At 38.3% G+C, this 21849-nt stretch overlaps 1 protein-coding gene across 4 annotated transcripts in view; it reads left to right on the forward strand.

Moving 5' to 3' along the window:
- LAMA2 (laminin subunit alpha 2) overlaps nt 1-21849 on the forward strand; it is a 345325-nt gene that overhangs the window by 312729 nt on the left and 10747 nt on the right. For 3 of the 4 annotated variants that reach the window (XM_048296906.1, XM_048296907.1, XM_048296909.1), the window contains 10 exons: nt 112-256; nt 2083-2221; nt 3918-3929; nt 5775-5895; nt 8581-8799; nt 10132-10280; nt 13097-13273; nt 14088-14301; nt 18824-18936; nt 20396-20585. In XM_048296906.1, the coding sequence (XP_048152863.1) occupies nt 112-256; nt 2083-2221; nt 3918-3929; nt 5775-5895; nt 8581-8799; nt 10132-10280; nt 13097-13273; nt 14088-14301; nt 18824-18936; nt 20396-20585 (1479 nt within the window). The remainder of the gene's footprint in view (nt 1-111; nt 257-2082; nt 2222-3917; nt 3930-5774; nt 5896-8580; nt 8800-10131; nt 10281-13096; nt 13274-14087; nt 14302-18823; nt 18937-20395; nt 20586-21849) is intronic. The other variant, XM_048296908.1, reaches the window with a different exon arrangement.

The raw sequence follows: 21849 nt of genomic DNA on the forward strand, positions 1-21849 counted from the left end.
AAAAAATCATCTGTTGTCACCCAGAATTAGGAAGTGTTTATTTAATGTCTTAAGCCACTTACAAAAATGAACAAGAATCATAATGGTGTATCTAACCCTTTTCATTAACAGAAGGATTTCATGAGTGTAGAACTCAGTGGTGGGCGTATAAAAGTCAGTTATGATCTGGGTTCAGGTACAGCTTCGGTTATCAGCAGCCAAAGTCATAATGATGGCAAATGGAAATCTTTCACCCTGTCAAGAATTCAAAAGCAAGGTAAGTTCCTGTGGTGTCAGCACCGTGGCTTTTCCAGTTACCTGTGCAGTACACCTAACCATCTAATCACAGGGAAGATGCTGTGGGAATTATAAGTTCTGGTGATTTAGCAACTTCTTTTGTTTAGGTTATAGGTGTGTGAAGTTACATGTGAGTGATTGCACTGTCAAACAGCGCTTTATGAACAGATAGCCTATTTTTCAGACATAATTCTTTTACACAGTCATAAATTGCATTCTAAAATTCTTTTGAGTGGGGGAAAAAGGAGTCTTTCCATCAGTTCCCTGATGTTGTTCCAAATCATGAAACACACCTGTGTGATTTTTGTTAGGACACCAATGCTTTCATGCTGTACAGTCCTCTCATGCTCAGCATATACCAAAGTGCTTTAAAAAGCAATGACTTTAGTACTGATAGTACAGTTTCTCACTAGACAAACACAACTACTTTATCTTCCCTAATGATCTGTAGTGTGCCATGAACTGAATTTGCATGGAAACAACTGGGAACGTCTCCAGAAGTTCTACTAATTCTTTAACCTGTTACTGGCACAAAATGTGGAGTGGTAGCATTTGATAAGATCACAAAGACTACTGGCTATCATGCTGGCAAAACCCTTTCTTTGTTTTGTAGTCTGGTTATAGGGCTGGTAGAATCTTACCTGAGCCAAATGAGTTTTATTTATGGCAACTGTGACATACTCTGTGCTTTTGCAGTTTGAATTTTTGCTGCATTCTGAATCTTCAGGGTCACCACAAGCCCCTAAACAAATTCCTCTGCCTCTTCCCCCTGCAGTGCCAGCTCTCTACCTGGCCCTCACACCTCCCACACAGACCCTCTTCCTTGTCATTTAGCTGAAGTAGACTTGGGAGTTGGGACAGTGGCCAAAATAATTTTGTGATCTCACTTGCAGATTTGCTGTACCTTTAGAGGAAGAGTGTCTGATTGCTAGCCATACTTAACCCAGGAGGTATTAATATAAAATACAATGTCATGTAATTGTAATTTATCAATAGCATTCAAACAACATCATGTGTTAATGAAGAAGATACAGGTATAGAAATGAAAGGAAAATTACCCTGGTTTTGGTAAGGTGTAGCAGAAAGTCTGTCCTTATTCAGTTCTCAAGGAAGGAAGGAAAGAAATCCTTTCTTTATATCCCTCTGGTAAAACATCCCTATCTATCTTGGGGCCTGCTCAGCATTTTTCACTGAGTCTTATCTCTTTTACTGAACTTTATATTCTGTATTAATCCATACATTAAAAATATACATGGAACAAGCACCTAAATAGGATGGTTGTATGTAGCGCATCACTGACTCCAGAGTGAGATTAGACATGACAGCAACTGCCTGCTTTGGGTTTGAAAATGTTTTAGAGTGACTGATCACCAATCTCTAAGGCACATAATGACAATGCTTAACAAACTTCTGCAGTAAAAAATCCTGTTCAAGTGGCAATCTTTGGACTGAGATCACAAATTAAATGTAAAATGATCTCTTGTCATGACTTTGTCCTGAAGTGTTAGCTCCAAATTGCAGTGACACAAAAAAGTACCAAATTGAAACAGGTTTAGAGACTATATAAAAATAAAGTGTACAGAATTGCTATAGCTTTTCAGGTTGTTATGGAAACAGAGGAAAGTGCAGCTTTCTTCCCCTGCCCATAATTGACAATGTGGAAATCCAGTATCTTAATTGCAAAATACAGCCCTCCTTGCTTCTTCCCTCACCTGCTAACCTCTAAATATTTCTCTGTTGGTTTCTTACATTAAGACATCATTGTTCATGACTAATATTTTGTAACTAATCTCAAATGTCTTTTAGCCAACATATCAATTGTGGACATAGACACCAATGAAGAAGAGACCATAGCAACAACTTCTACAGGCAGCCACTTTGGACTCAACTTAAAAGGGCATGAGAAAATATATTTTGGGGGATTGCCAACCCTGAGAAATCTAAGGTAACGTGGCTCAAACCAATTTATTTAGCCTTGGTAAGGGGACATAAATACAATGTAATCTTATTCTCTACGTTTATTTCTCAAGTTCATTTGCAGTAAGTGAATGGTGAATTCCCAATGTACCCTGTACTGCCACAGCAGAATAGTGCTTTATTTGCATATGTTTTGTATTTCACACAGCTCACCTTACACAGATACAATGGAAATAACACTTGCAGTGCAGTACATCTTTCTGATTCTGTACAAGAACCATGATCTAGCTGACTTGTAAAGTATTTATTTATTTGATGCATAGAATTTATGACTGCAGGTGCAGAGAATTGGCTCAATATCTTCACAAAATTAAGGACAAATGTTTACTTTGTGCATGAGTAGAAAAACTGACCTACAAACTACTCCATGTGGGATTACTGCTTAATGGGTATCCATGGTTTAGTGTCAGTATACTTTAATGTGTATTAAGATATTTTGCTTAGATATAATTTTAAATTATTTGTGGGTTTTAGTTCCTGATCTCCTTAGACAAAATTTCTCCTATATTCAGGACTTAAAGTATATGACACAATAGTCTTGATATATTTAATGGAACCAGAATGAAATATGACAACCTTTTCCCTTCAGAAGTCTGATCCTGAATTTCTTACACAAATAAAATTCCCACTAATTATTTTTTAAATATTGCATAGTAATATTCATAAATGTTAACTTCAGCTTAAACAAACTAAAGAAATGGGATAACAGATACTTGAATTTAGTGATTTTCTTACATGGCTTTAAATAGTCCAAAAAACTTACTTAAAGTTTAAATGAATATTCAGCAGTTTTGCAATGACAAGAACAAGAAAATTATGTGCTACAATGAACAGATGAGCAACACAGAAACAAGCCCATTAATCTATGTCAGCTTTAACTACATGGCATAATGAGAGCCTTGAAGTGGTCTTGTGCACAAGAAACTGTTGTATTTAATCCACAGATTCTTCTGCAACTAAAAGAATGGACATATTTGTTAATCTGTTAGGATAATAATTGACCTCTGATGTCAAATCACCCAGCAATAAAAAGATCTAAGATCTATTTTATTCATGAAATATAGCACTGTATTATGTAATTGTGAAATCACACCAGTGCATAACAAAATGTCTAGAGCAATTATCTTCCACTTCCTTTGTGGCTGCCCAGAAAATCCGAGTACCACAGCTGCTTTGACCTGTGATAACCATTCTGCCTACAGCTATGATTCATCAGTGCCTGAGGCAAGATTAATGTTATGGTAAATTAGGATCGAAAGTAGTGAAAGGGAGATTAGGGGAAAGCTGAGCTACTGCAAACAATAGACACTGAGGTATCTGTGACTTTGTAATTATCAGGTCATGTCAGTTCTGCCAAATTCTTTTACATGGTTTGCTTTTGCTCATGACCAAGTATAGTATCAAGTTATAAAAGCCGTCAGATGAATTACATTTTAAGGTAGCTGTTTGCAGAGTACACCTGTTAATTGTTATAGCCCAAGAGTGTACATAGAATCTCACCTGTTATTATATGTTGTTTGTAAATGACGTACATCTGCTTGCTTCACTGTGGAATGGTTGAGCCTTGCTAATAAGTATCACAGAACGACAATGCAAGAAGTACCATTTCCTACAATTAATGCCATTTTGTTGTTTTCTTTTTTTGCCTTTCCTTCTCACCCCAGTATGAAAGCAAGGTAAAAACAATCAGATTATTTGCATGACTTGCATGTGTCTAGTTAAAGTGCAGCTTGAAAGCACGGGCGGCACCGCAGCAGCAGCAGTGTGTGGGCAGTGTTTAGAGCAGCTGCTACGCTAAGGCTCTTAGTTCAGCGAGCTGCTCCTGCCACATCCAGCAAAGCTGCTCCCAAGTGCTCACCTCACATTCCACGCTGTGCACACACCTACACAAGCAACTTTTGTTTTTCCTCACGCAGCTGCTTACTCCAGCTGTGTGTTGCTTATGACGCTGGAATGCCTCGGAAGCGAAGCTGCAGCCAGCTGTGTTGCTGACTTTGGCTCCAACCTCCGGGCTGTAGGAGCAGTGTAGTCCCATGGGAGGTGGGGAGTCCCGTGCTCAGAGGCAGTGATGTAGTTACTGAGGAGAGCATGAAGGGAAGGTGGAGATGTTTGTGAAATTTGCCACTTCTCATTTTAAGAACAGGAGGATGAGGGGGAGAAGGGGGAGATCACCTATTTCTGACTGAGTTTTCAGTTTGCAACTATTTGTATCCATTGCTTTTGCTTTGGTATGCTCAGATATGAACTGAACTTCACTGTGTTTTGCACATTCTAATTTTTTTTGCACAAGCTAATTCCTGGCTTGAATTGGAAAAATACAACTTCAGCCCCAGCCCTCTGCCCTGATCCTCAGAAAGATTATTTCCTCCCAAGCTCCAGAAATTGCTTTTTGTTTTCCCTTAAAACTGGCCTATCTTGGCAAGAAAAAAAAAAAAGTAACAAGAAAACCTGAAAAACAAGCCAAGAGTTATGCAAGATCTTTGTGAACTTGGACCTTGTTTGATATATTTTGGAAGGGAAAAAGGGAAAAAAGAAGTCTAAAGAAAACATCAAGCAAGTGTCCAGTGTTTGCAAAGAGTTTGAGCCACACGACCCACAGTGGTCCCTTCCAAGCTTACCCTTTCTGTGATTCTGTGATATGGGTTGGGAATTGTAACAGCAACTGTTAGTAGCAGGACAGGATGAGGACAGTCTGTCACTGGACAAGGCAGGAGAGGGTAATAGCAAGAATGGTTTCTGGATGGCAAAGACAGGCGACTGTAGGCACCAGTGACAATGATAACAGCAAAACTGTTCTTCTGCTGGGAAGATAAATCCATAAAGGAACTGGAGAAGAGCTAGGAAAGAAAATGAAAAATGAAAGGTGACCATAGCTACTTGACTGTAAATAAAGCAGCATATGGAACATTTTAGTAAACCAGATGCTTGCTTTAACTTATGCAGAGGGTACTAATCTGCCAGAGAATATATCACGCTTGCTAGGTTGGCTAATAATGCAAAGAATGGCTTTCAGTGCCAAAACATGCAGCTGATTAGTATCTGTGCAAAATGGTTTTGTTTTGTAATTAATATTCTTTAAAATTTTTTCCTTCCTTCCAGGGAACTGAAGTGTTTGTTGCTTCCTCCCTTCCTCACCCCACACCAGTTTTAACTCCTTATTTATTTCCCAAATTAATTTTTCTCTCTTTTAGCTGGTCGTACTATTCAGATAATCTAGTAAACACTCATGAGTAATATTTTTAGTGAAATAAATAGTGTTTTTTTTCTATTTGGATTTACTCTCCATGGTATGAATGAAGGTTTTTTTCTGAAGTGACTTTATAAGGCTTTTCTTCTGGCAGAGTGCAATGTGTGTCGGTATATGGTAGAAGGCAACGTGTATTCGAGTGTACATGTGTAGTTAAAATAAAAATAAAAATCAAGCATCTGTGCATCTGAAAGTGTGTGTGTGTGTGTCTGGCTGACTGTTCTCTCTAAACTCTTATTTTTGAAAACACATTGTACTTCTAAATGTTTTTTAGGCCTGAAGTGAACTTAGAGAAATACACAGGTTGCCTCAAAGACATTGAAATTTCAAGGACACCTTATAACATATTGAGCAGTCCTGACTTCGTTGGTCTAACCAAAGGATGCACACTAGAGGTTAGTCTGATTTCCAGGTATTTTGGCCTTAATGTGTATAAATGTTTTCTGGTTTATGATTTTATGGCATAGTAGATTAATTGCATATGGTATATTCCTTAGATAGGAATTTAACCTTAAAATCCAGTTAAATTTAAGAGAAAGAAAGATGAGCAAGTCTGATCAGAAAGTAGACCAGTTTTTCAGATCCTGACTTCTTGGAGAGTATCCCTGGCCGCTTGTGATATCCCTATTCCTAAAGGGTAGGGTTTTCTGAACAGCTTAACAGGGATTTAGCTTTGTTTTGATGCCTTTTCCTGGTCTTAAAATCAAGAGGCATACAGGGTTAGAAGGGGAAAAGGGATTTTACCTTGGTATTTATTTTTAAGGATCCTTAGGTGCACACATCCAGGTCATATGCATCGAGATGCACCCCGCTGAGTCTATCTCTCTGTCTCTGCCCCCCCAACATTGGGTATAACATTATAGGTTTTACTAATCAGCATATCTATCAAAGATTCCCCAATGAGAGGCTCGAGTGAGCCCCCCTCCCCAAGGAACCCTCCCCTGGATGGTTCTATCTTGGTTTACAGAATATGTTCTGGAGAGGACCTTGGGGTCTGGGGCACACTGATCCCTAGCAACAAAGCTTCTAAAATGTTTAGTCTCTTAGCTTGACAAACAAGTCCAAGAATGTAGGCAAAAAGCACTGGGAATACAGAAGTTGTAAAAAGGTATAACAGGGGTATAAAAGAAAAGGCAAAAAATCTTCATGGCATCAGTTTCAGCTGACAAAAATGGGAATTATTGACATTAATGAGGATAGGCAATGACAACTCTGCAAAAACTAAAAAAATATCGATGCACATAAAACCCAAGGATTTACATTTTTTTTAACTGTTATTATAAAGTCATTCACTACATAAAACATCAGGTATGAATACTTACTGTCATAAGCTACCACTGAGCTGGAAGGTGCATTTCTTACTGATCACTAAGAATGTACAAAATTGGTGTTATTATTTTAGCTTTAAATGCATTTATTTTCAATTGTTGCTTCTTGCAATTAACAGCCTTTCAGTGCATATAGAATTCAAGAAATCTGATCTGAAATTTGGGAGAGAATTTAGTAATTTTCCATGGAAAAGTCTTTTTATATCAAAAAATACTTCCACTGACATTTGTGTCCCAATAAATAGTTTGTATTTCTTCCCTGAAAATCTCTACAATTTAACAGAGTTTTGCAAGTAGATAGAAGATGATCTAGATTCCATATCAGATACCACTACAGTAAATACAAACATGTTGTTGTTAACCCGATGCTCTCCAAATATTTTTTTTCTACAAAACATTAAAAATTTACTTTGAACAGTAACCGGAACTTGGCCAGGCCAAAATAAAGACAAGGGCCCTTTTTTGCTGTGTTTATCCACTGTACCTTTGGCCTTCATCAGAGCCAAAAGTACACAACAGTAGCATTCTCAGACAGGATATTAGACTAGATTTGTTATGAGATCCATATTTTAATATTTCATGTTTGTGGTAAAGCCAAACTGTAAAAACAGATTGTTCAAATGCTTTTAAATCTTACAGATTTGGCTTCAACAAAAATTTGATAGAGAGGTTCATATTTATTTTGATTTATAGTATATTCTTTCTGTAACAGGTGCTACAGAAAGAACAGGAAAGAACAGTTGTGTTCATTTTCTTCTGTTGCTATGAATCTTAGAAAGTACTTTGCCTTTCACATTATTTTGTGACACTTGAGGTTTCAGAGTATGAAATCCAATTGGATTAACCCTTTTGTTGGGGAAATAAGTATAATATTCTAATTGTACAAAACAAGACATGCAGGAAAATTAAAAAGAAGTGAAGCAAAAGTAAAGGATAAAGACTGGATATGTGTTCAATTATTTAAATGTCCTCAGGTTTCAGAGAAAGGTGAGCACCACCAGCAATGATTTTATCTGGCATAATCTTTTATCTCTAGACCTGAAAACAGTTCTACTGTACTGAAAAAATGGTGAACTACTTTAGAAAGAGTCACTGGTCTTCCACATCTGGAAGAATACATGAGTTGGCAGTGATGACTGAAAATCTTTGGGAGTATGCACTGATTTATTATTTGACGACATATTCTACTCTTTAAATTGTGTTAATGGCTACCAGTGTACCAAAAGTTTGGCCATGTGCAACAAGTGCTTCATTTATGACTCTGAGTAACCAAGAAAGCAGTGATACTTAGTGAAGCAACAGTGACTGATTAATGCAAAGTATTTTCTCAGCACATTTGACAAATAATAGAATGTAGTTTACGTTCATATTGGTTATGTTAATATTACCTATTTTATAGATTTAAAAGCAAACTCCAGCTGTATTAACTCAATGTAAAACACATACATAAAATAAAAACAACCTTGAGCAGTTATTTTTAATCCAAGAGGATATATCGACATAAAACTGGAACTTTGCCTTCCTGTAAGACAGAATTCCACAAGTACGCTAATGATGCTAGATGTAAGCAGGTAAATTAGTGTTTGCTGAACACTTTGAGGAGTAAATTGCTGTGTGTTTATTATTACTTTCCATCTTTTCACACTAGTTATATTTATGTAGTTTATTATTCTAGTTAGGAAATCTTCCTGTGCGTTCATACTCTTGCTCTTAATTCTACTAATGCACTTTCCTGTCCTCTCCTTCCTACAGAACATTCATACAGTTAGCTTCTCCAAGCCAGGTTTTGTGGAACTGCAGCCTGTCTCCTTTGACGTGGGCACAGAAATCAATCTCTCCTTCAGCACCAGGAATGAGTCTGGGATCATCTTATTTGGCACAAGTGGCACAATTGTCCCTCCCAGGAGAAAGCGCAGGCACTCTGCAAGGAAAGCTGCCCCTCTGAGGAGAAAGCGCAGACAGACAGGACAGGTACGAGGAACCTGGCAAAAGGCAGAAAAACCCCACAATTCTACTGAACTGCCATGGTTTGCTTCAAGACACTGTCAGATGTTTATGCTTAAGTTAAAATTCAATTATTGGGAATAAATTATTTCTAATGTTATCCTTTATGTGATGAAGAATCTAACAGAAGCTCAGAATTGTTTTTTTGCCTTGGAGAAATTGTTTCTCTTACAGATTTACAGTCAGGTATCCATTGCTTGTTGCTAAGCAGCAGATTTGGTTTTTTATTTTATTCTATGTTGGGTTTTTTAACCAAACCTAAATATTAAATCATACTGTTCTTCACTCATTCTGAGGACTGCTTATTCACTATTAATGCTTGGAAACTCTCTCATTCCTGTTCATAGAGACATGAATGAGGATCATTCTAATTTCCCTAAGGCCAAAAGAAAAAAAAAAGAGCTGGTGAACACAGTGTTAAGTCCCTTGTTTGGGATCACTGATGTGGAATTTAAGACTTGAGTGCTCTGCCTTCTCCTTCTCTCTCATAAAGAACTAATTTGCTATGTAAGTCCACAGTGTCTGAGTGACTGTTGTAAGTGTGATTGCTAGAAATTGTTAGAAATTATTCAAGTCTTGATTAAAACTTGATTAAAATCCTGACAGACAGACACACTACAACAGCAATAAACAGAATGTGTTGATGCATTCTTTGTTCAGGACTTCTGGGAAATGATATTTCATTATTCTCCTTTCTGCCTATTTTGGAAGAGAGCTCCCAGTGACCTGGAGTAATGCACTCCAGGGACAGCACATTGTAATGGCTCACCTGGATGACATTAACTTCAGGGTAGGGGGGCTCCCTTATCATTTCCCAGCTCTTCAGGTCACAGAAGTGAGCATGACCACTTATTGCTATAGTAACTGAAGTTTAGATCCTGAAATCTGCCACAATATGATACTGGTGCTGGAGTAACTACTGGCATGATTTGCCAGCCCTCCAAACACAGAACTCAAGCTGAGATCAATGCACTTCAGGGATGGATGAGTTTAAGAGCAGGTCTTGTATCAACAAAAATCAGAAGAATTGTAGGTTAGAAGTCTCCATCCTTCCCTGAAAATAGGTAGTTAAATCTTTTGTTGATGTTTCCAGCATGACCTCATTTTACCCCTTCCTCATTATAAAAGTGCCAGAGTCTGAGTATAGCAGCAGCAGAACTGAAACAGCCGTGTCTTGTCTATGGTGAGCAAATTAAAAGGCAGTGTAAGACAATAGAACATACACACTAACATAAAACTAAGTGAAGTAATTTCTTTCCAAATGTAACTTACCTTTTCACTCCAACATATACTTTGCAGGCCTACTATGCTGTGTTCCTGAACAGAGGTCGGCTGGAAGTGCACATCTCCACTGGGATCCGGGATCCCTACAGAATCACCCTCAGACCAGAGGCTGGCGAGTTTCACGACGGCAGAGCACATTCCATCCGGATAGAACGAGCTAGAGGGTAACAAATACCTAGAGGTGCTACAGACCTGTGCTACAGCACAGCTAGTTCGACAGAGCAAATCTATTGATGGCTTTGGCAATCCATGCAAATGCTTCTGCTGAGACAAAAAAAAAAAAATTAGTTTAATTGTATTGTGATCAAAAAATTCTTAGAAATAAGAATTCTAAGTCACTGTTGTTCTGAAGAGCTGGGTTTACATGCTTTTCTAGGCTACCAGCCTGTTTCTCCAGAGACCTGCATTTGTCTGAACTTTTAACCTTCTGATTTGTCGCAATTTTAACCTTCTGATTCTTGGCAAATATATTTTATTAAAGAATCTGTGGGTGAGAAATTCTGCTGTGGTGCAGTAAATCTCCTTTTCAGGACGTGTAGAAAAAGACTGTTTCCAAAGGGTACAAACTGCAACAGCACAGCAGCCTGTAGCCTTTTTGAGATGTCATGTGCTGGACACAGTGGTGCCCAGCTAAATATGGTAAAACTGTGAAAACACACAGTCTGACTTTTCTTACTGGAAAAAACACCTTTTCAGACCATTTTGTTTTACCTTGAATTTCATTTGAATTCCTTTGTCCTTTCTCAGACATTGTAAAAATTTCCTATTACACTTCACTATTCAGAAAGTGATTAGAAACAGCACTACTGTAATGTGTAGGACTCAGGCAGGCAGTATTACTTATGGCCTGGAAGAGCCCTTGTTCCAAGCAGAGTTTATTATGAACCTTTGAACATACAAATGTGTACATCCTGTACAGACATTTGTTGGATTAGTGCACTATGCACAACATTCTGTGTTGTTTAAAAGAAATCAGAAAGAAGATGTGACATCCAGCGTGTTACAAAAGGCATTTATCCACTTCACCCTCTTACCCCGCCTGCAGCCTTCTTGACCAACCATTCCTGTGTAGTGCTGAGGTGCTCTTCTGTCGTCTCTGTAATTTTCTCTCCATATAATTTTCTGACTGCATTTCTATTGTATTGTTAGAAAACCTCTCGTAAATAATGCCTCCAGTCAATAAATCTCCTCTACTTCAGTGACTAGATCAAAGCCAACCCATAAATGCTTTGGAAGGAAAAGTTATTTTGGAAATGGATGACTGCATTTTGTGATACATTTTGTGTCACTGTGACAGAACACAAATATGCAGATGATAACAGAAGGCTCTAAACAACAAAATAAATTCTTCTATGCAGTGCTATAGCAAGTACAGTAGCTTGACCTTATGAGCGTACCTGTGAGAGTACATCAAGGCAAAAATTGGTGTACAATGCCATCCAGTGATGGTGCTCGTTCAGATGAGACCTCTGTGTTTTCAAAGTAGCTTTGTTACAAAACAAATTGTCTGAACTCTGAAGTTTCTATAACCTGAAATGGATGTGAAAAGACACAAATTAAGATTAACCCTTCCTCTGCTCATGAACTCAAGTTGTTTGTTTTTTTTTTTAAATGTGAGGAACACCCTGGGAAAACTCTGCAGAGAGATAATTGTCCATATAATTATGAAATACAATATTGTTGAAGACTAATGTACATCACTGCATGGTTTTGCTTGGACCCAAAATGTTTACCATGGTTAGCCATGTCTAAGATACATTAGCACAAAGGATAACTTGAGTCTTGGCAATCTGACTTCCCTACACTACCTCTGAAGGCAGAGAAGGGCAGTGTCCTCTCTGGGACACTTCATGGAACCTAAATTAGTCTTTTGCTCTGAACTGCCTCTAGAGAAATCTCTTTCCTTCTGTTTCCACTGCTGAAGGGTCTGGAAGATATCATAGGGATTGTCCTCAGAGATAAGTCCTTTAATAACTGCTTTCTCTAACCCTTTGAAAAATTAATCATGTTTCTTACTCTGCAGCCAGACTCCAGACCAAATTAATCCATCCAAAACTATGAGGAAACTGGAAAATTTGCTCGTAGTACAGCACTTACGTAATTCAGGTGCTTAAGTCACTATCCAATTCTGCCTAGGATGTGTGTAAATAACAAAGCCAAGCATTTTGCATTTGAAAACAGGCCTCTTTTCAATATACATTTTCAATATTCAGTTGCTAGCATTTGTAATTATAGTTAAGAAATAATATTGGAGTTCAGTATATTTGCAGTTGACAAAAGGGAGTTTATTTGCCAAAAACTGATTATTAGTCAGCCAGTGGTGCTGCAGAGGCTTCTACCTTCCTCTCTTCAGCCTTAACAGTAACCATGGGACAGCTTTGTCTTTTGCTTTTGCCATGTGAAATGCCCATGGGAATGAATTATAGCACCTGTATCAGTACATGATGAGCAATCAGCAATTTTCCTACCCTGCCACCTCCCACATAAAAAGCTACCAGATCTTTAAAAAGTGTACCATATGTCTGCCCTGGATCCTGCAGTCAGTAGCAGTGGTTGTGCCCCAGCAAGAAGGTCATAGGGAAATAGGGAGTCCAAACAAAATGTGACCCCATGCTGTTCCCATCCTGCTGAGCTCTAGATGATTTTATCTACCATCACAGTACAGCCAGCTCAGCCCTTGCTGTGTCAGTGTTGCCAAACCACAAACCACTTCTTCCTATGCAGCCACAGTCTGACATTATCACCCCTCTACAGCACAGTTTTGCCAGGCTTTGTCGAACAACAACCAAGGAAGCACAGGAGCAGCTGAAACCCCTCTAGTGGTTAATATGCATTTAATGTGAGCCACCAATTACATAATTTGAGTTGCTCATTGTTACAGCTGGTACAGGAGTAAATGGGGCCTGCAACGGGGTGATTTCAATACAAGAAATAACCAGAGTAAAATACATATTTCTTTGCTTTCAAATCTTTTCCACAGCATGTTCAGTGTTCAAGTCGATGAAGACAAAGTCCAGACTCAGAGGTTGCCATCAGACCAGCCCATCTCTGTTAAGAAGCTCTTTGTGGGGGGTACTTCTTCGCAGTTTCAGACTTCACCTGTCAGAAACATACCACCATTTGAGGGCTGTATATGGAATCTTGTCATTAATGCCACGTAAGTCTCAATGATGCCAACAAATGTCCAGTTAATGAGATCTGGTTAACTACCTTGGTTTCCAGAAGAATGTTCATTGTTGTAACGAATCATACTAGCAGCAGATCCTGGAATATGATCTCTTTTCTTTATATGCCATTCCTTTTTTTTGTCTACAGTGTATGCTCCATAGGCTGTGCAATTAATGAGCTGTTTTACAGACAAGCCAACACTGTCTGTTTATCCACAAAATCAGAGAAATTCAGCAGTAACACTGCAGTAAGATGTGCATCAGCGATAGGTATTTATGGTGTACTATAATACTTTATTTTAGGTAAGGTTGACTTCCAAGAGAAGTCAAAATTCTGAGAACCACCATGGGAATCAATTTACTTTGTGGAAAGTGCAGTAGTCTGGAAGGAACATTTGAGTAAAAGGAAAGGCAATGATGAATAAAATAAAGCCTCTATAGAAAGTTTCCATCTAAATCTTCCTTTCATATATCTGAGGTACCTAAATTAGGATTTTATCACTCCACATCAGAGTAAAGGACTTCTCTGCGATACCACTGAAACTACATAGGCCTGTAAAGTTTGCCAAAGGGGATGCCTGTCTCTTTGCACTGACTGTAGGAAGAAAAACCGATGGTCACTATTGCCTCTAGTTGAAGTGTCCCATTTCTCTACCTGTACCTACCTGTACAGGATGGGATGAGTCCTGGCTTTTGTATCCTGTGAAGAGAAATTACACTGCAGCATGTAGCTGTTCTTTATAAAAGGGTGGTAAAAAGGCAGAAAAACTAATAACAGACATCACTCTTTTTGTGTGTTCTCAGCCCTATGGACTTCGCTCAACCCGTCTCCTTTGAAAATGCAGATATTGGCCGATGTCCCACACTAGAACCAGAAGTTAGGCCACCTGAGGATGAAGATAAACCCACTCGTGCAACAGTTCTGGTCCAACCTGAACCAGACACTAATGGGGAGAAAGAAGGGCCAAGAATCCCTCCTGCTTCTCCTCCTCCAACACCATCTCTATCATCAGCACTTGTAAGTATGAATCACTTCAGTCAGGTAGAGTTTGAAAAATTTCTATTTCCAGGCAAAATTGAAAGGCTATTCATCAGGAATAATGAAGCACTTTGCCGCAAAAATAGTAACAATTCAGCATGATTCTGTACATGAAACACCTTGTTGCAGGTCAGTAAAACCTGTAGATAATGGAAAACTGGTAGATAAAATTTGCTTGGATTATCACAACAGTAATTTAAAGAACGATATAGGTTTAGAATTCTCTTTGGCTTGCATGCTTTGCCATAAACCCTTACACTTCAGGATGTAAGCCAAGCAATATCTGCTTGGGTTTGGAAGGGAAATTTTCCCATGGGAAATCCATTTCATTACGATATTTCTTGTGCTGTTCTCTGATGCATATGATAACAGCCTTGTCAGTGACAGGATGAAGAAAAAGATAAACCAGGAGGCCTATTTGATATGGCAATTCCTCTACTGCTATTTTGTAACTTTAGTCAGGAGAATTACAAAATGAAACCCCAGTCTCTGCTAAATTGAGCTCAACTGTTGTTACCAGAAATAAACAGCTACATAGTGGCAAGCAGTCTTATACAACAAAATTTAAGGACAAAACTTCTTCTCTCACAAGTGTAGTAGTTTTGTAGATTGATGCAACATTTTACTGTTCACAGAACATATGTTGACACATCTGAATATTAAAATCAATAATATATACACTGGAAGATATTTTTGAGAGGAAAATTATTTGTATTTTGTTAGACCTGAATACAGCCAGCAGGTTTATGCAGGCTATAGTTCAGTGTGAGTGAGGCTTCAAAATGGTGTGAAAAAACTGCATGTTCCCCAGTTAGGAGCATTGGAATTTACACTTCAATAATAAGATCGTTTTGAGAAGTTAAGAACCGAAATTCTGTTTGAAATATGTGACCACCTTTGTTGGCCAGGTATCTATGGCACAGCTTTATCTAGAAGGATTTGTCAGGCACTACTGAAATCTCCACATCACGTACCTGGAAATGGGAGCCTTGGGTTCAAGACAGACAAGCTCCATCTCAGTTATTACCGTATCCCGAGCCCCACAGTTACAAACACTGGCCTCTCAATGCTCTAGGGAAGCGGTTGTGGTTCGTTCCCACAAGGTGGAGTAGTTGTAGCACCAGGGCTCCAGTGCAGCTTTTCTGTTTGGAGTTTAAAGCAAATTTGCAGTACAGTAAGGCTACTATAGAAAGATAAGGAACCAGGCAACAACAAGGTAAAAAAGATTATCCAGTTTAATGGTCACGATTGTGAAGGAATGCAGTCATAGTATCCCTTGATCAAGCCTTATAAACAAAACAAAAAGCAAACCACAGAAGAGCATGAAAGAGCAAGTGTACGCTTCCTAAGATTATAAACACTAACTTTTAAAATAGCAAAATTGAGAGGAATAGGTCTACTCATTAGTATCAGAAACTAGTCTCTTTGTAACAATGTGAGTTGTGTATATCACGTATCTAGAGCAGTGCTAATTTAAAACAGGAATTCGAAATAAAAATCTAAATAAAGCACCATTACTCCACTTCTCTCTTGAAAATAATGAAACCGTTTCAGTATGCTGAAGACTTGAAACTATTTTAAATAAGGCAAGCTTTTGGATAGCTGTTACATTGATATTAGTAGTTCTTCAAAGTATTTTTCAGGGGACTGTTGCAACAAAGTAACTACAGTCTGGTAATGAGGTAGCACTCATATGAGACGGCCCTCATATGACAGTAAATTATACAGTATCTCAGTGTAGAAGGAAAATGTACAGCAGAAAAAAGTATTTTCACATAGGAGGCTTAAATAAGGTACATGGTCTATTTAAGTCCTTTTAGGAGCTTTTTTACCTACATACATCTATCTGCATGTCAAAGGGGAGGGCAGTTGAATCCCAAATGAGAAAAAAACCTTCCCTGTACTAAAAGCAAGAAAAGATTCGTAAGTAGGACAGTTGGGAAATACACCAGCCACCAGTCTGCTGCTGCTTGCTATGGATGCCAAAATGTTCCTCAACACTGGGTATCTGCTACTCCTGCCTCACGTTATTCCCTGCTTCTCAGGGTTCGCTTGCCGCTGAAATGAGGAGCGCCAGCATTACTTCTGCCTTTGACTCCATGACGGTACCTCTCTCTTCTGATCCATGCATTTCTGCATTGTGCTATTAACAGTATTCAGTGAACTGTGGGGACTGCTTCAGTGCTCTTTCTACTAATTGCTTTCTTTGTAATTACTAATACAGCAAATGAGAATATGGAGAATGTGTGACAGTCCACCAGTGGCCTCCTCTGTTCTTCATTCCCACTGCCATACCCGAGCTTCTTGACCTACCAGTTAAGTCCCTGACATCTTACAAGACCAAAGTAAAGTGCAGCTGAAGAGTTCAGGCACTCGTGTAATATGGGAGACTATTAAGCAGCCAGGACACATTAAGGCCATTAGGCAAGAAAACAAAGCTGAGATATTTTAATACAGGTTGATGATCCATGCTTAGTGCACAGTCTTGCGAAAGCTGTAAAGCTGGCTGTCCTTAGATAAAAGCAGACACAGGGCTGTGAATAAAGTATGGAAGTTTTTCAAACATGCCCTACTGATTTTTTTTTTCCTTTTGCTGACTGTTCCACATCAGCCTGATGAATGCTTACTATTATAAGTAGTTATTAGTAAATAATCAGTGTATGCTATGATTCCAACCACAATGGTGTGTTGGACACTCTCCCACACTCCTTGCCCTTTCTTACAGTCATCCTGCTGGAATGAAGAAAAACTGCAGTGTTTACTGATGCTGGGGAGCACCTTGTGTCAGGGTCAGACCCTTTACTAACATATATTAGTCTAGGATTAAATTTACAGTCAGAATATATTCTTTTACCATGTAAAATGTAAAAGCATGCCAGAGAAAGATGTGTGTGTGTATTTTCCAATCCCTTCCAGTACCAGTTGTTATTCCCTATCTTCAAGTTTCAGCAAGCTCAAATGTAATTGAAGGTATTATATGCATAGTATTGTGATTAACTTAGTTGTTAGATCTCTAGATAAGCCCGTAAAGCTTAAAATAATTCGAAATTTTACCCTGCATCGTGGGAGTATTTTTTTTTTTTTCTTTTTGATGATCACTGGAAGACTGGTGTCATACATTCATAACCTTGCTTGGTCCTGGTGAATTTTCCCTGTTTTTTCCCTCTGTTGCATATTGATGTATCAATTGTTCTTGTCATAATGCGTGGCGTTCTACTCTGTCATATTCAAACCAGAGTATTCATTATGTAAAACTATATTTTAGAAGTCCTCTACACTGTTATGAAGATTTTTGTGACGTGTGAAAGCAAAAAATATTACTGAAAAACTGAGTGGCAGGGGGCAAGAAATTTCTTCTTTGCAGTTGAAATCTCAGTGCTTAAGTCACTCACGACATTTTCAAACTGTTTCAGAGAAAGAACTCTGTCAGCAAGGCACCGCACCTTGTGCTTTGCAGGTCCCTGCTGAGTCAGGGCTCAAATAAGAGACTGTCACCAATCCAAAATGATAGCAGCCACAGTGCTTAAAAACAGAGCTTGCAGCTATCAAAGTTTGTTTCTTTCCCAGCGGTATTGTCTGATATTGTGTTGATTTAGATCCTTTGAGTAGTTTCTTCACAATACTCTCAGTGGGAGGCAAAAGCCAGACATGAGTAGAAGCTGGTAATTACCATGGTCTCGCATTGCCCCAGGCACCCCTATACAAGAGCTTGTATACCAGAGATTAAAAGACCTGGTGAAATTAAAAGGAGAAAATTATAGTGAACAGAAGATATTTTACCTTGCATTGTTGCACCACTTCAAGATTAATAGAAGTGGAACGACAGGGAGGGGTTTCTTTCTTTACAACCTGGGTAATGTCTCTACATTAGACAGCTGGGGAGTTAAACAGTTGTTACATCTATCCAGGAGTTATTTGGATTCCCTGATTGTTTGTGGGGGCCTTTCAACAGCACTGGAGGAAACAACAGCACATTAAGCTAAGAATACAGTTGTAAAACAATATAAGGAAGTAAAATGAAGGACTCATTGACAGCTGCAGGATCTGAAACTACTTTTAACTCATTATTTTTAAGGTTACTAGATTTCAAGTTGACAACAAAGCATCCCTTTAAAACTTGAATTCTTGCTTCATTTCTGTAAGAGGGAATCCTACTGCGTGAAACTCAGTTATGTGAGCTAAGGGTACACTGAGCTGCCTGGAAATCACTTAAGAGTCTTGTAAATGTCCACTGGTGAAAGCATGAAAGCAGCAATGTTCATATATCATTTTTATTTGCTTTTACAGCCAGCTTAATGAGCTCTGCTTTTACTCCAAGTTCCTGTCATACTGGTTTATAACTTTAGCTGGTGTGATGAGACATCAGCACACTGGAAAATTGCAGGGCCAGTCTCTAGATTAAGTACAATATTCTCAGTCCTGAGCAGCTGGAAGACTGCCAGCATATGCACAGATACAGATACAAAATATGAAGTTTGTATGATTGCTGTCTATTTTGCAGGATTCCTGTGCTACTGACACAGAACCATCCATTTTAGAAGGTGGCAAGCAATTTGGTCTTTCAAGGAACAGCCACATTGCAGTTGCATTTGATGACACCAAAGTGAAAAACAGGTATGTTGTTTGTTTCAGCAGTGAGTTTTGATGGAAAAATTTCAAAACAAAATGCCCCTCCTAATTGTGTCAAAGGCGTCTCCCAAAAGTATGGACATAATCTGAAAAAGATCACATCCCATGACTAATCAATTTCATTAAGCAAACGTCAAAAAGCATTAAAGCATGAAATCTAGGCAATCAAGTGCCCACCTAAGTAGCTCTCATAGAAACAATTTACCTCTTTGTTTGTAAAGGTTTGGGCACACACAGATCCCAGACTGATTTGCTAAAAACCAAACAGAATAATGGAACCAGGTCATGCAACTGACTTCACAGATTGCTTTTTCAGAAGAAAGGTTTTTTGTTCAGTAACTTGATAATTTCTTTCAATAAGCAAAACTTCTTTCCCTTTTCCCCCAATAGTTAAGGTCAAGCTTGCACAGTAAACAGGAAAAATGACATCGCCACCCCAAAGTATAACAACATATACATATAGATGTTGACATGCAAAGGAATTCCATGAACTGTTTGTAGAAGTGCAGCTTTTTTCAATGGATTTGTGAAGCTAGACCTTGTTAGTTATTCATTTTTGCTCTGAAGACACATGGTCATTAACAAATGTGCCATGTCACACCACTAAGCAATTTCGCTGCTTATAGTTTCCAAATCCGTTAGCCTCATACTTATTTATCCCTATAAAGATGTTGTACCACATATGCTAATCCTAGAAAACTAGGAATGATCCTGGTCTGATCAGTTTTATGCAATGATTTTTCACATTTTTATTATCAGCTGCTTTCAGGTACTGAATTTGCAGCTCAGCTTGAGCAAGGTTAGTGATGTGTTGCCTTAGCATTAGAGAATCTAAATAATTTCTTCACAGGTTCTTTGCTGTAGAGGAGGTTCTCAACATTACCATTCTGTCCAAAGGGTCAGCAGGTTTGCTCAGACACAGCCTCGTTTTCTCTTAGGAGAGATCAGAATAAGTGTTTTATATCCTCATTGTAAACTCTTCTCTCTGCATCTTTAAAAGTTTTGCAACCTGTCTTCAGGCAATACAACTCATTAGAAACTCAACATTTGCCAGCTGTCACTACAGCTCTCTCCTCTGTGTGAGCATTATGTGTGTGGATGATGGGTAATGCTGCTGGAATTTTACAAGCGCTGGGATTTTCTAGCTGCTACAGCTGCAGCTGAGAATTATATCTTGAAATTCTATGCCAAGATTGTAGTTTTGTGTCTGCACAGCAAAGGAACTGATGAATGCTTACATGTCAGGGATCAGATACGTGTGAAATCCAATTTGCATGCAACCGGATTATTTTTCTTGAGCTCTAATGGACAAGTAAAATTGGCCACTAGCTGTATAAAATTTTTTTAGAAAAAACCACAAAAAGGTAAAGCAGCTGAATTTGTCTAGTACCTGACTCCAAATATATTTTCTTTTTTTACTATTTCCTGTTTGTTTGATTTCTAGGCTTACAATTGAATTTGAAGTCCGAACAACAGCTGATTCTGGCTTGCTGTTTTATATGGCCCGCATCAACCATGCTGATTTTGCTACAGTTCAGATAAAGAATGGTCTGCCTTACTTCAGTTATGATCTGGGGAGTGGAAACACCAGCACAGTGATTTTCAACAAAATAAATGATGGCCAGTGGCACCAGGTATAATAGTCTCTAATTCTAAATTATTCTTTGTAATGGTAAGAGTGAGCTTTGTTTTGCCTTAAGATATTTGCAAAATGTAGTCCACACAAGCCAAACTTTACAACTAGAATTTGCTGGGGAAAAAAAAAAACATCTAGCAAAATTTGTGTCAGATGCACTGGTACACAGAAATTTATCCTTCAGGAAACACATATTTCTGAACATATTTAAAATATGACCCATATATAGTAAAGAACTGCAGAAAATGTTCCTTCCTGCTTAATAGGGCTCATGTGAGTATCAGCTCACAATGATGGAATACATCATTAAAACCAGTTGTTTCTACATTAATAATGTCATTGTTAAATCAGAGTGCTAAGAACAAAAGGAAAAAAAAAGTAACATGTAAGTAAACCTTCCCTGGATTATTAATTCAGTAGGGAATAAATATTATATTCATGGATGTATTTGGCAGCACCTTCTGTGACTTTATGAGAGGGAGCCTTATATGCAATACCTGTGGCATTTGGATGCTAAGAGAAGGAATAATATCACAACCATGAAATTCACTATTTACTGGGCCCAGGACAACAGACACACAGTATATTCATTAGGTGACATGCTGGAAGGCACTGTTAGAGAAGAAAAGTACACATGTAACTAGGTGTTGAATTTATATACTGTAAGTTACATTGAATTTTGTACAGATATTTAGAAATTCAGCATCCACATCTCATCCCCAAATGAGAAAAAAAATCTAATTGCATTTTCTCTTACACTTTAATTGCCTCATTCCCACTCTGTTCTCCAGGATTTTTATTTTCACGAGATTTTTAGTCATGAACTTTTTGATGATAGCAACTGCTCTACGCCAAGGTATTTCATAAAGGGAAAAAATGAGGTTGTAGTAATCATTTATCTCTTTCATATAATGCCTGGGAGCACTGGCAGTAGACCAAGGCCCCATTCTGCTACTCCCTCTGTACACGCAGAAGATACTTTTGCTTTTTTAGCCATTTTTTTTTTATTCTAAGGGAACTAAATGGAGCATATATTTCTTAATGGAAGATTGTGCTCGTTGGGCATACAGCTTGACACTCCACAAGAGGGGGGACCCTTTTTGTAGATCCTGTTTCTATAGCGGAGAATAGAGACAAAGTCACAGTTCCCAAAAAGCACAAAAAATTTTTCAGAACGGGAGGAGGAAAGGCAGGGGTTTTAGGAAAAGGCCATAGTCTTTTTTTCTGAGAAAGCAGGGGCTTCTCCTTAAAATAATCCTTTT

This window comes from Corvus hawaiiensis, chromosome 3 (assembly GCF_020740725.1).
Source record: "Corvus hawaiiensis isolate bCorHaw1 chromosome 3, bCorHaw1.pri.cur, whole genome shotgun sequence".
Classification (NCBI taxonomy): Eukaryota; Metazoa; Chordata; class Aves; order Passeriformes; family Corvidae; genus Corvus; species Corvus hawaiiensis.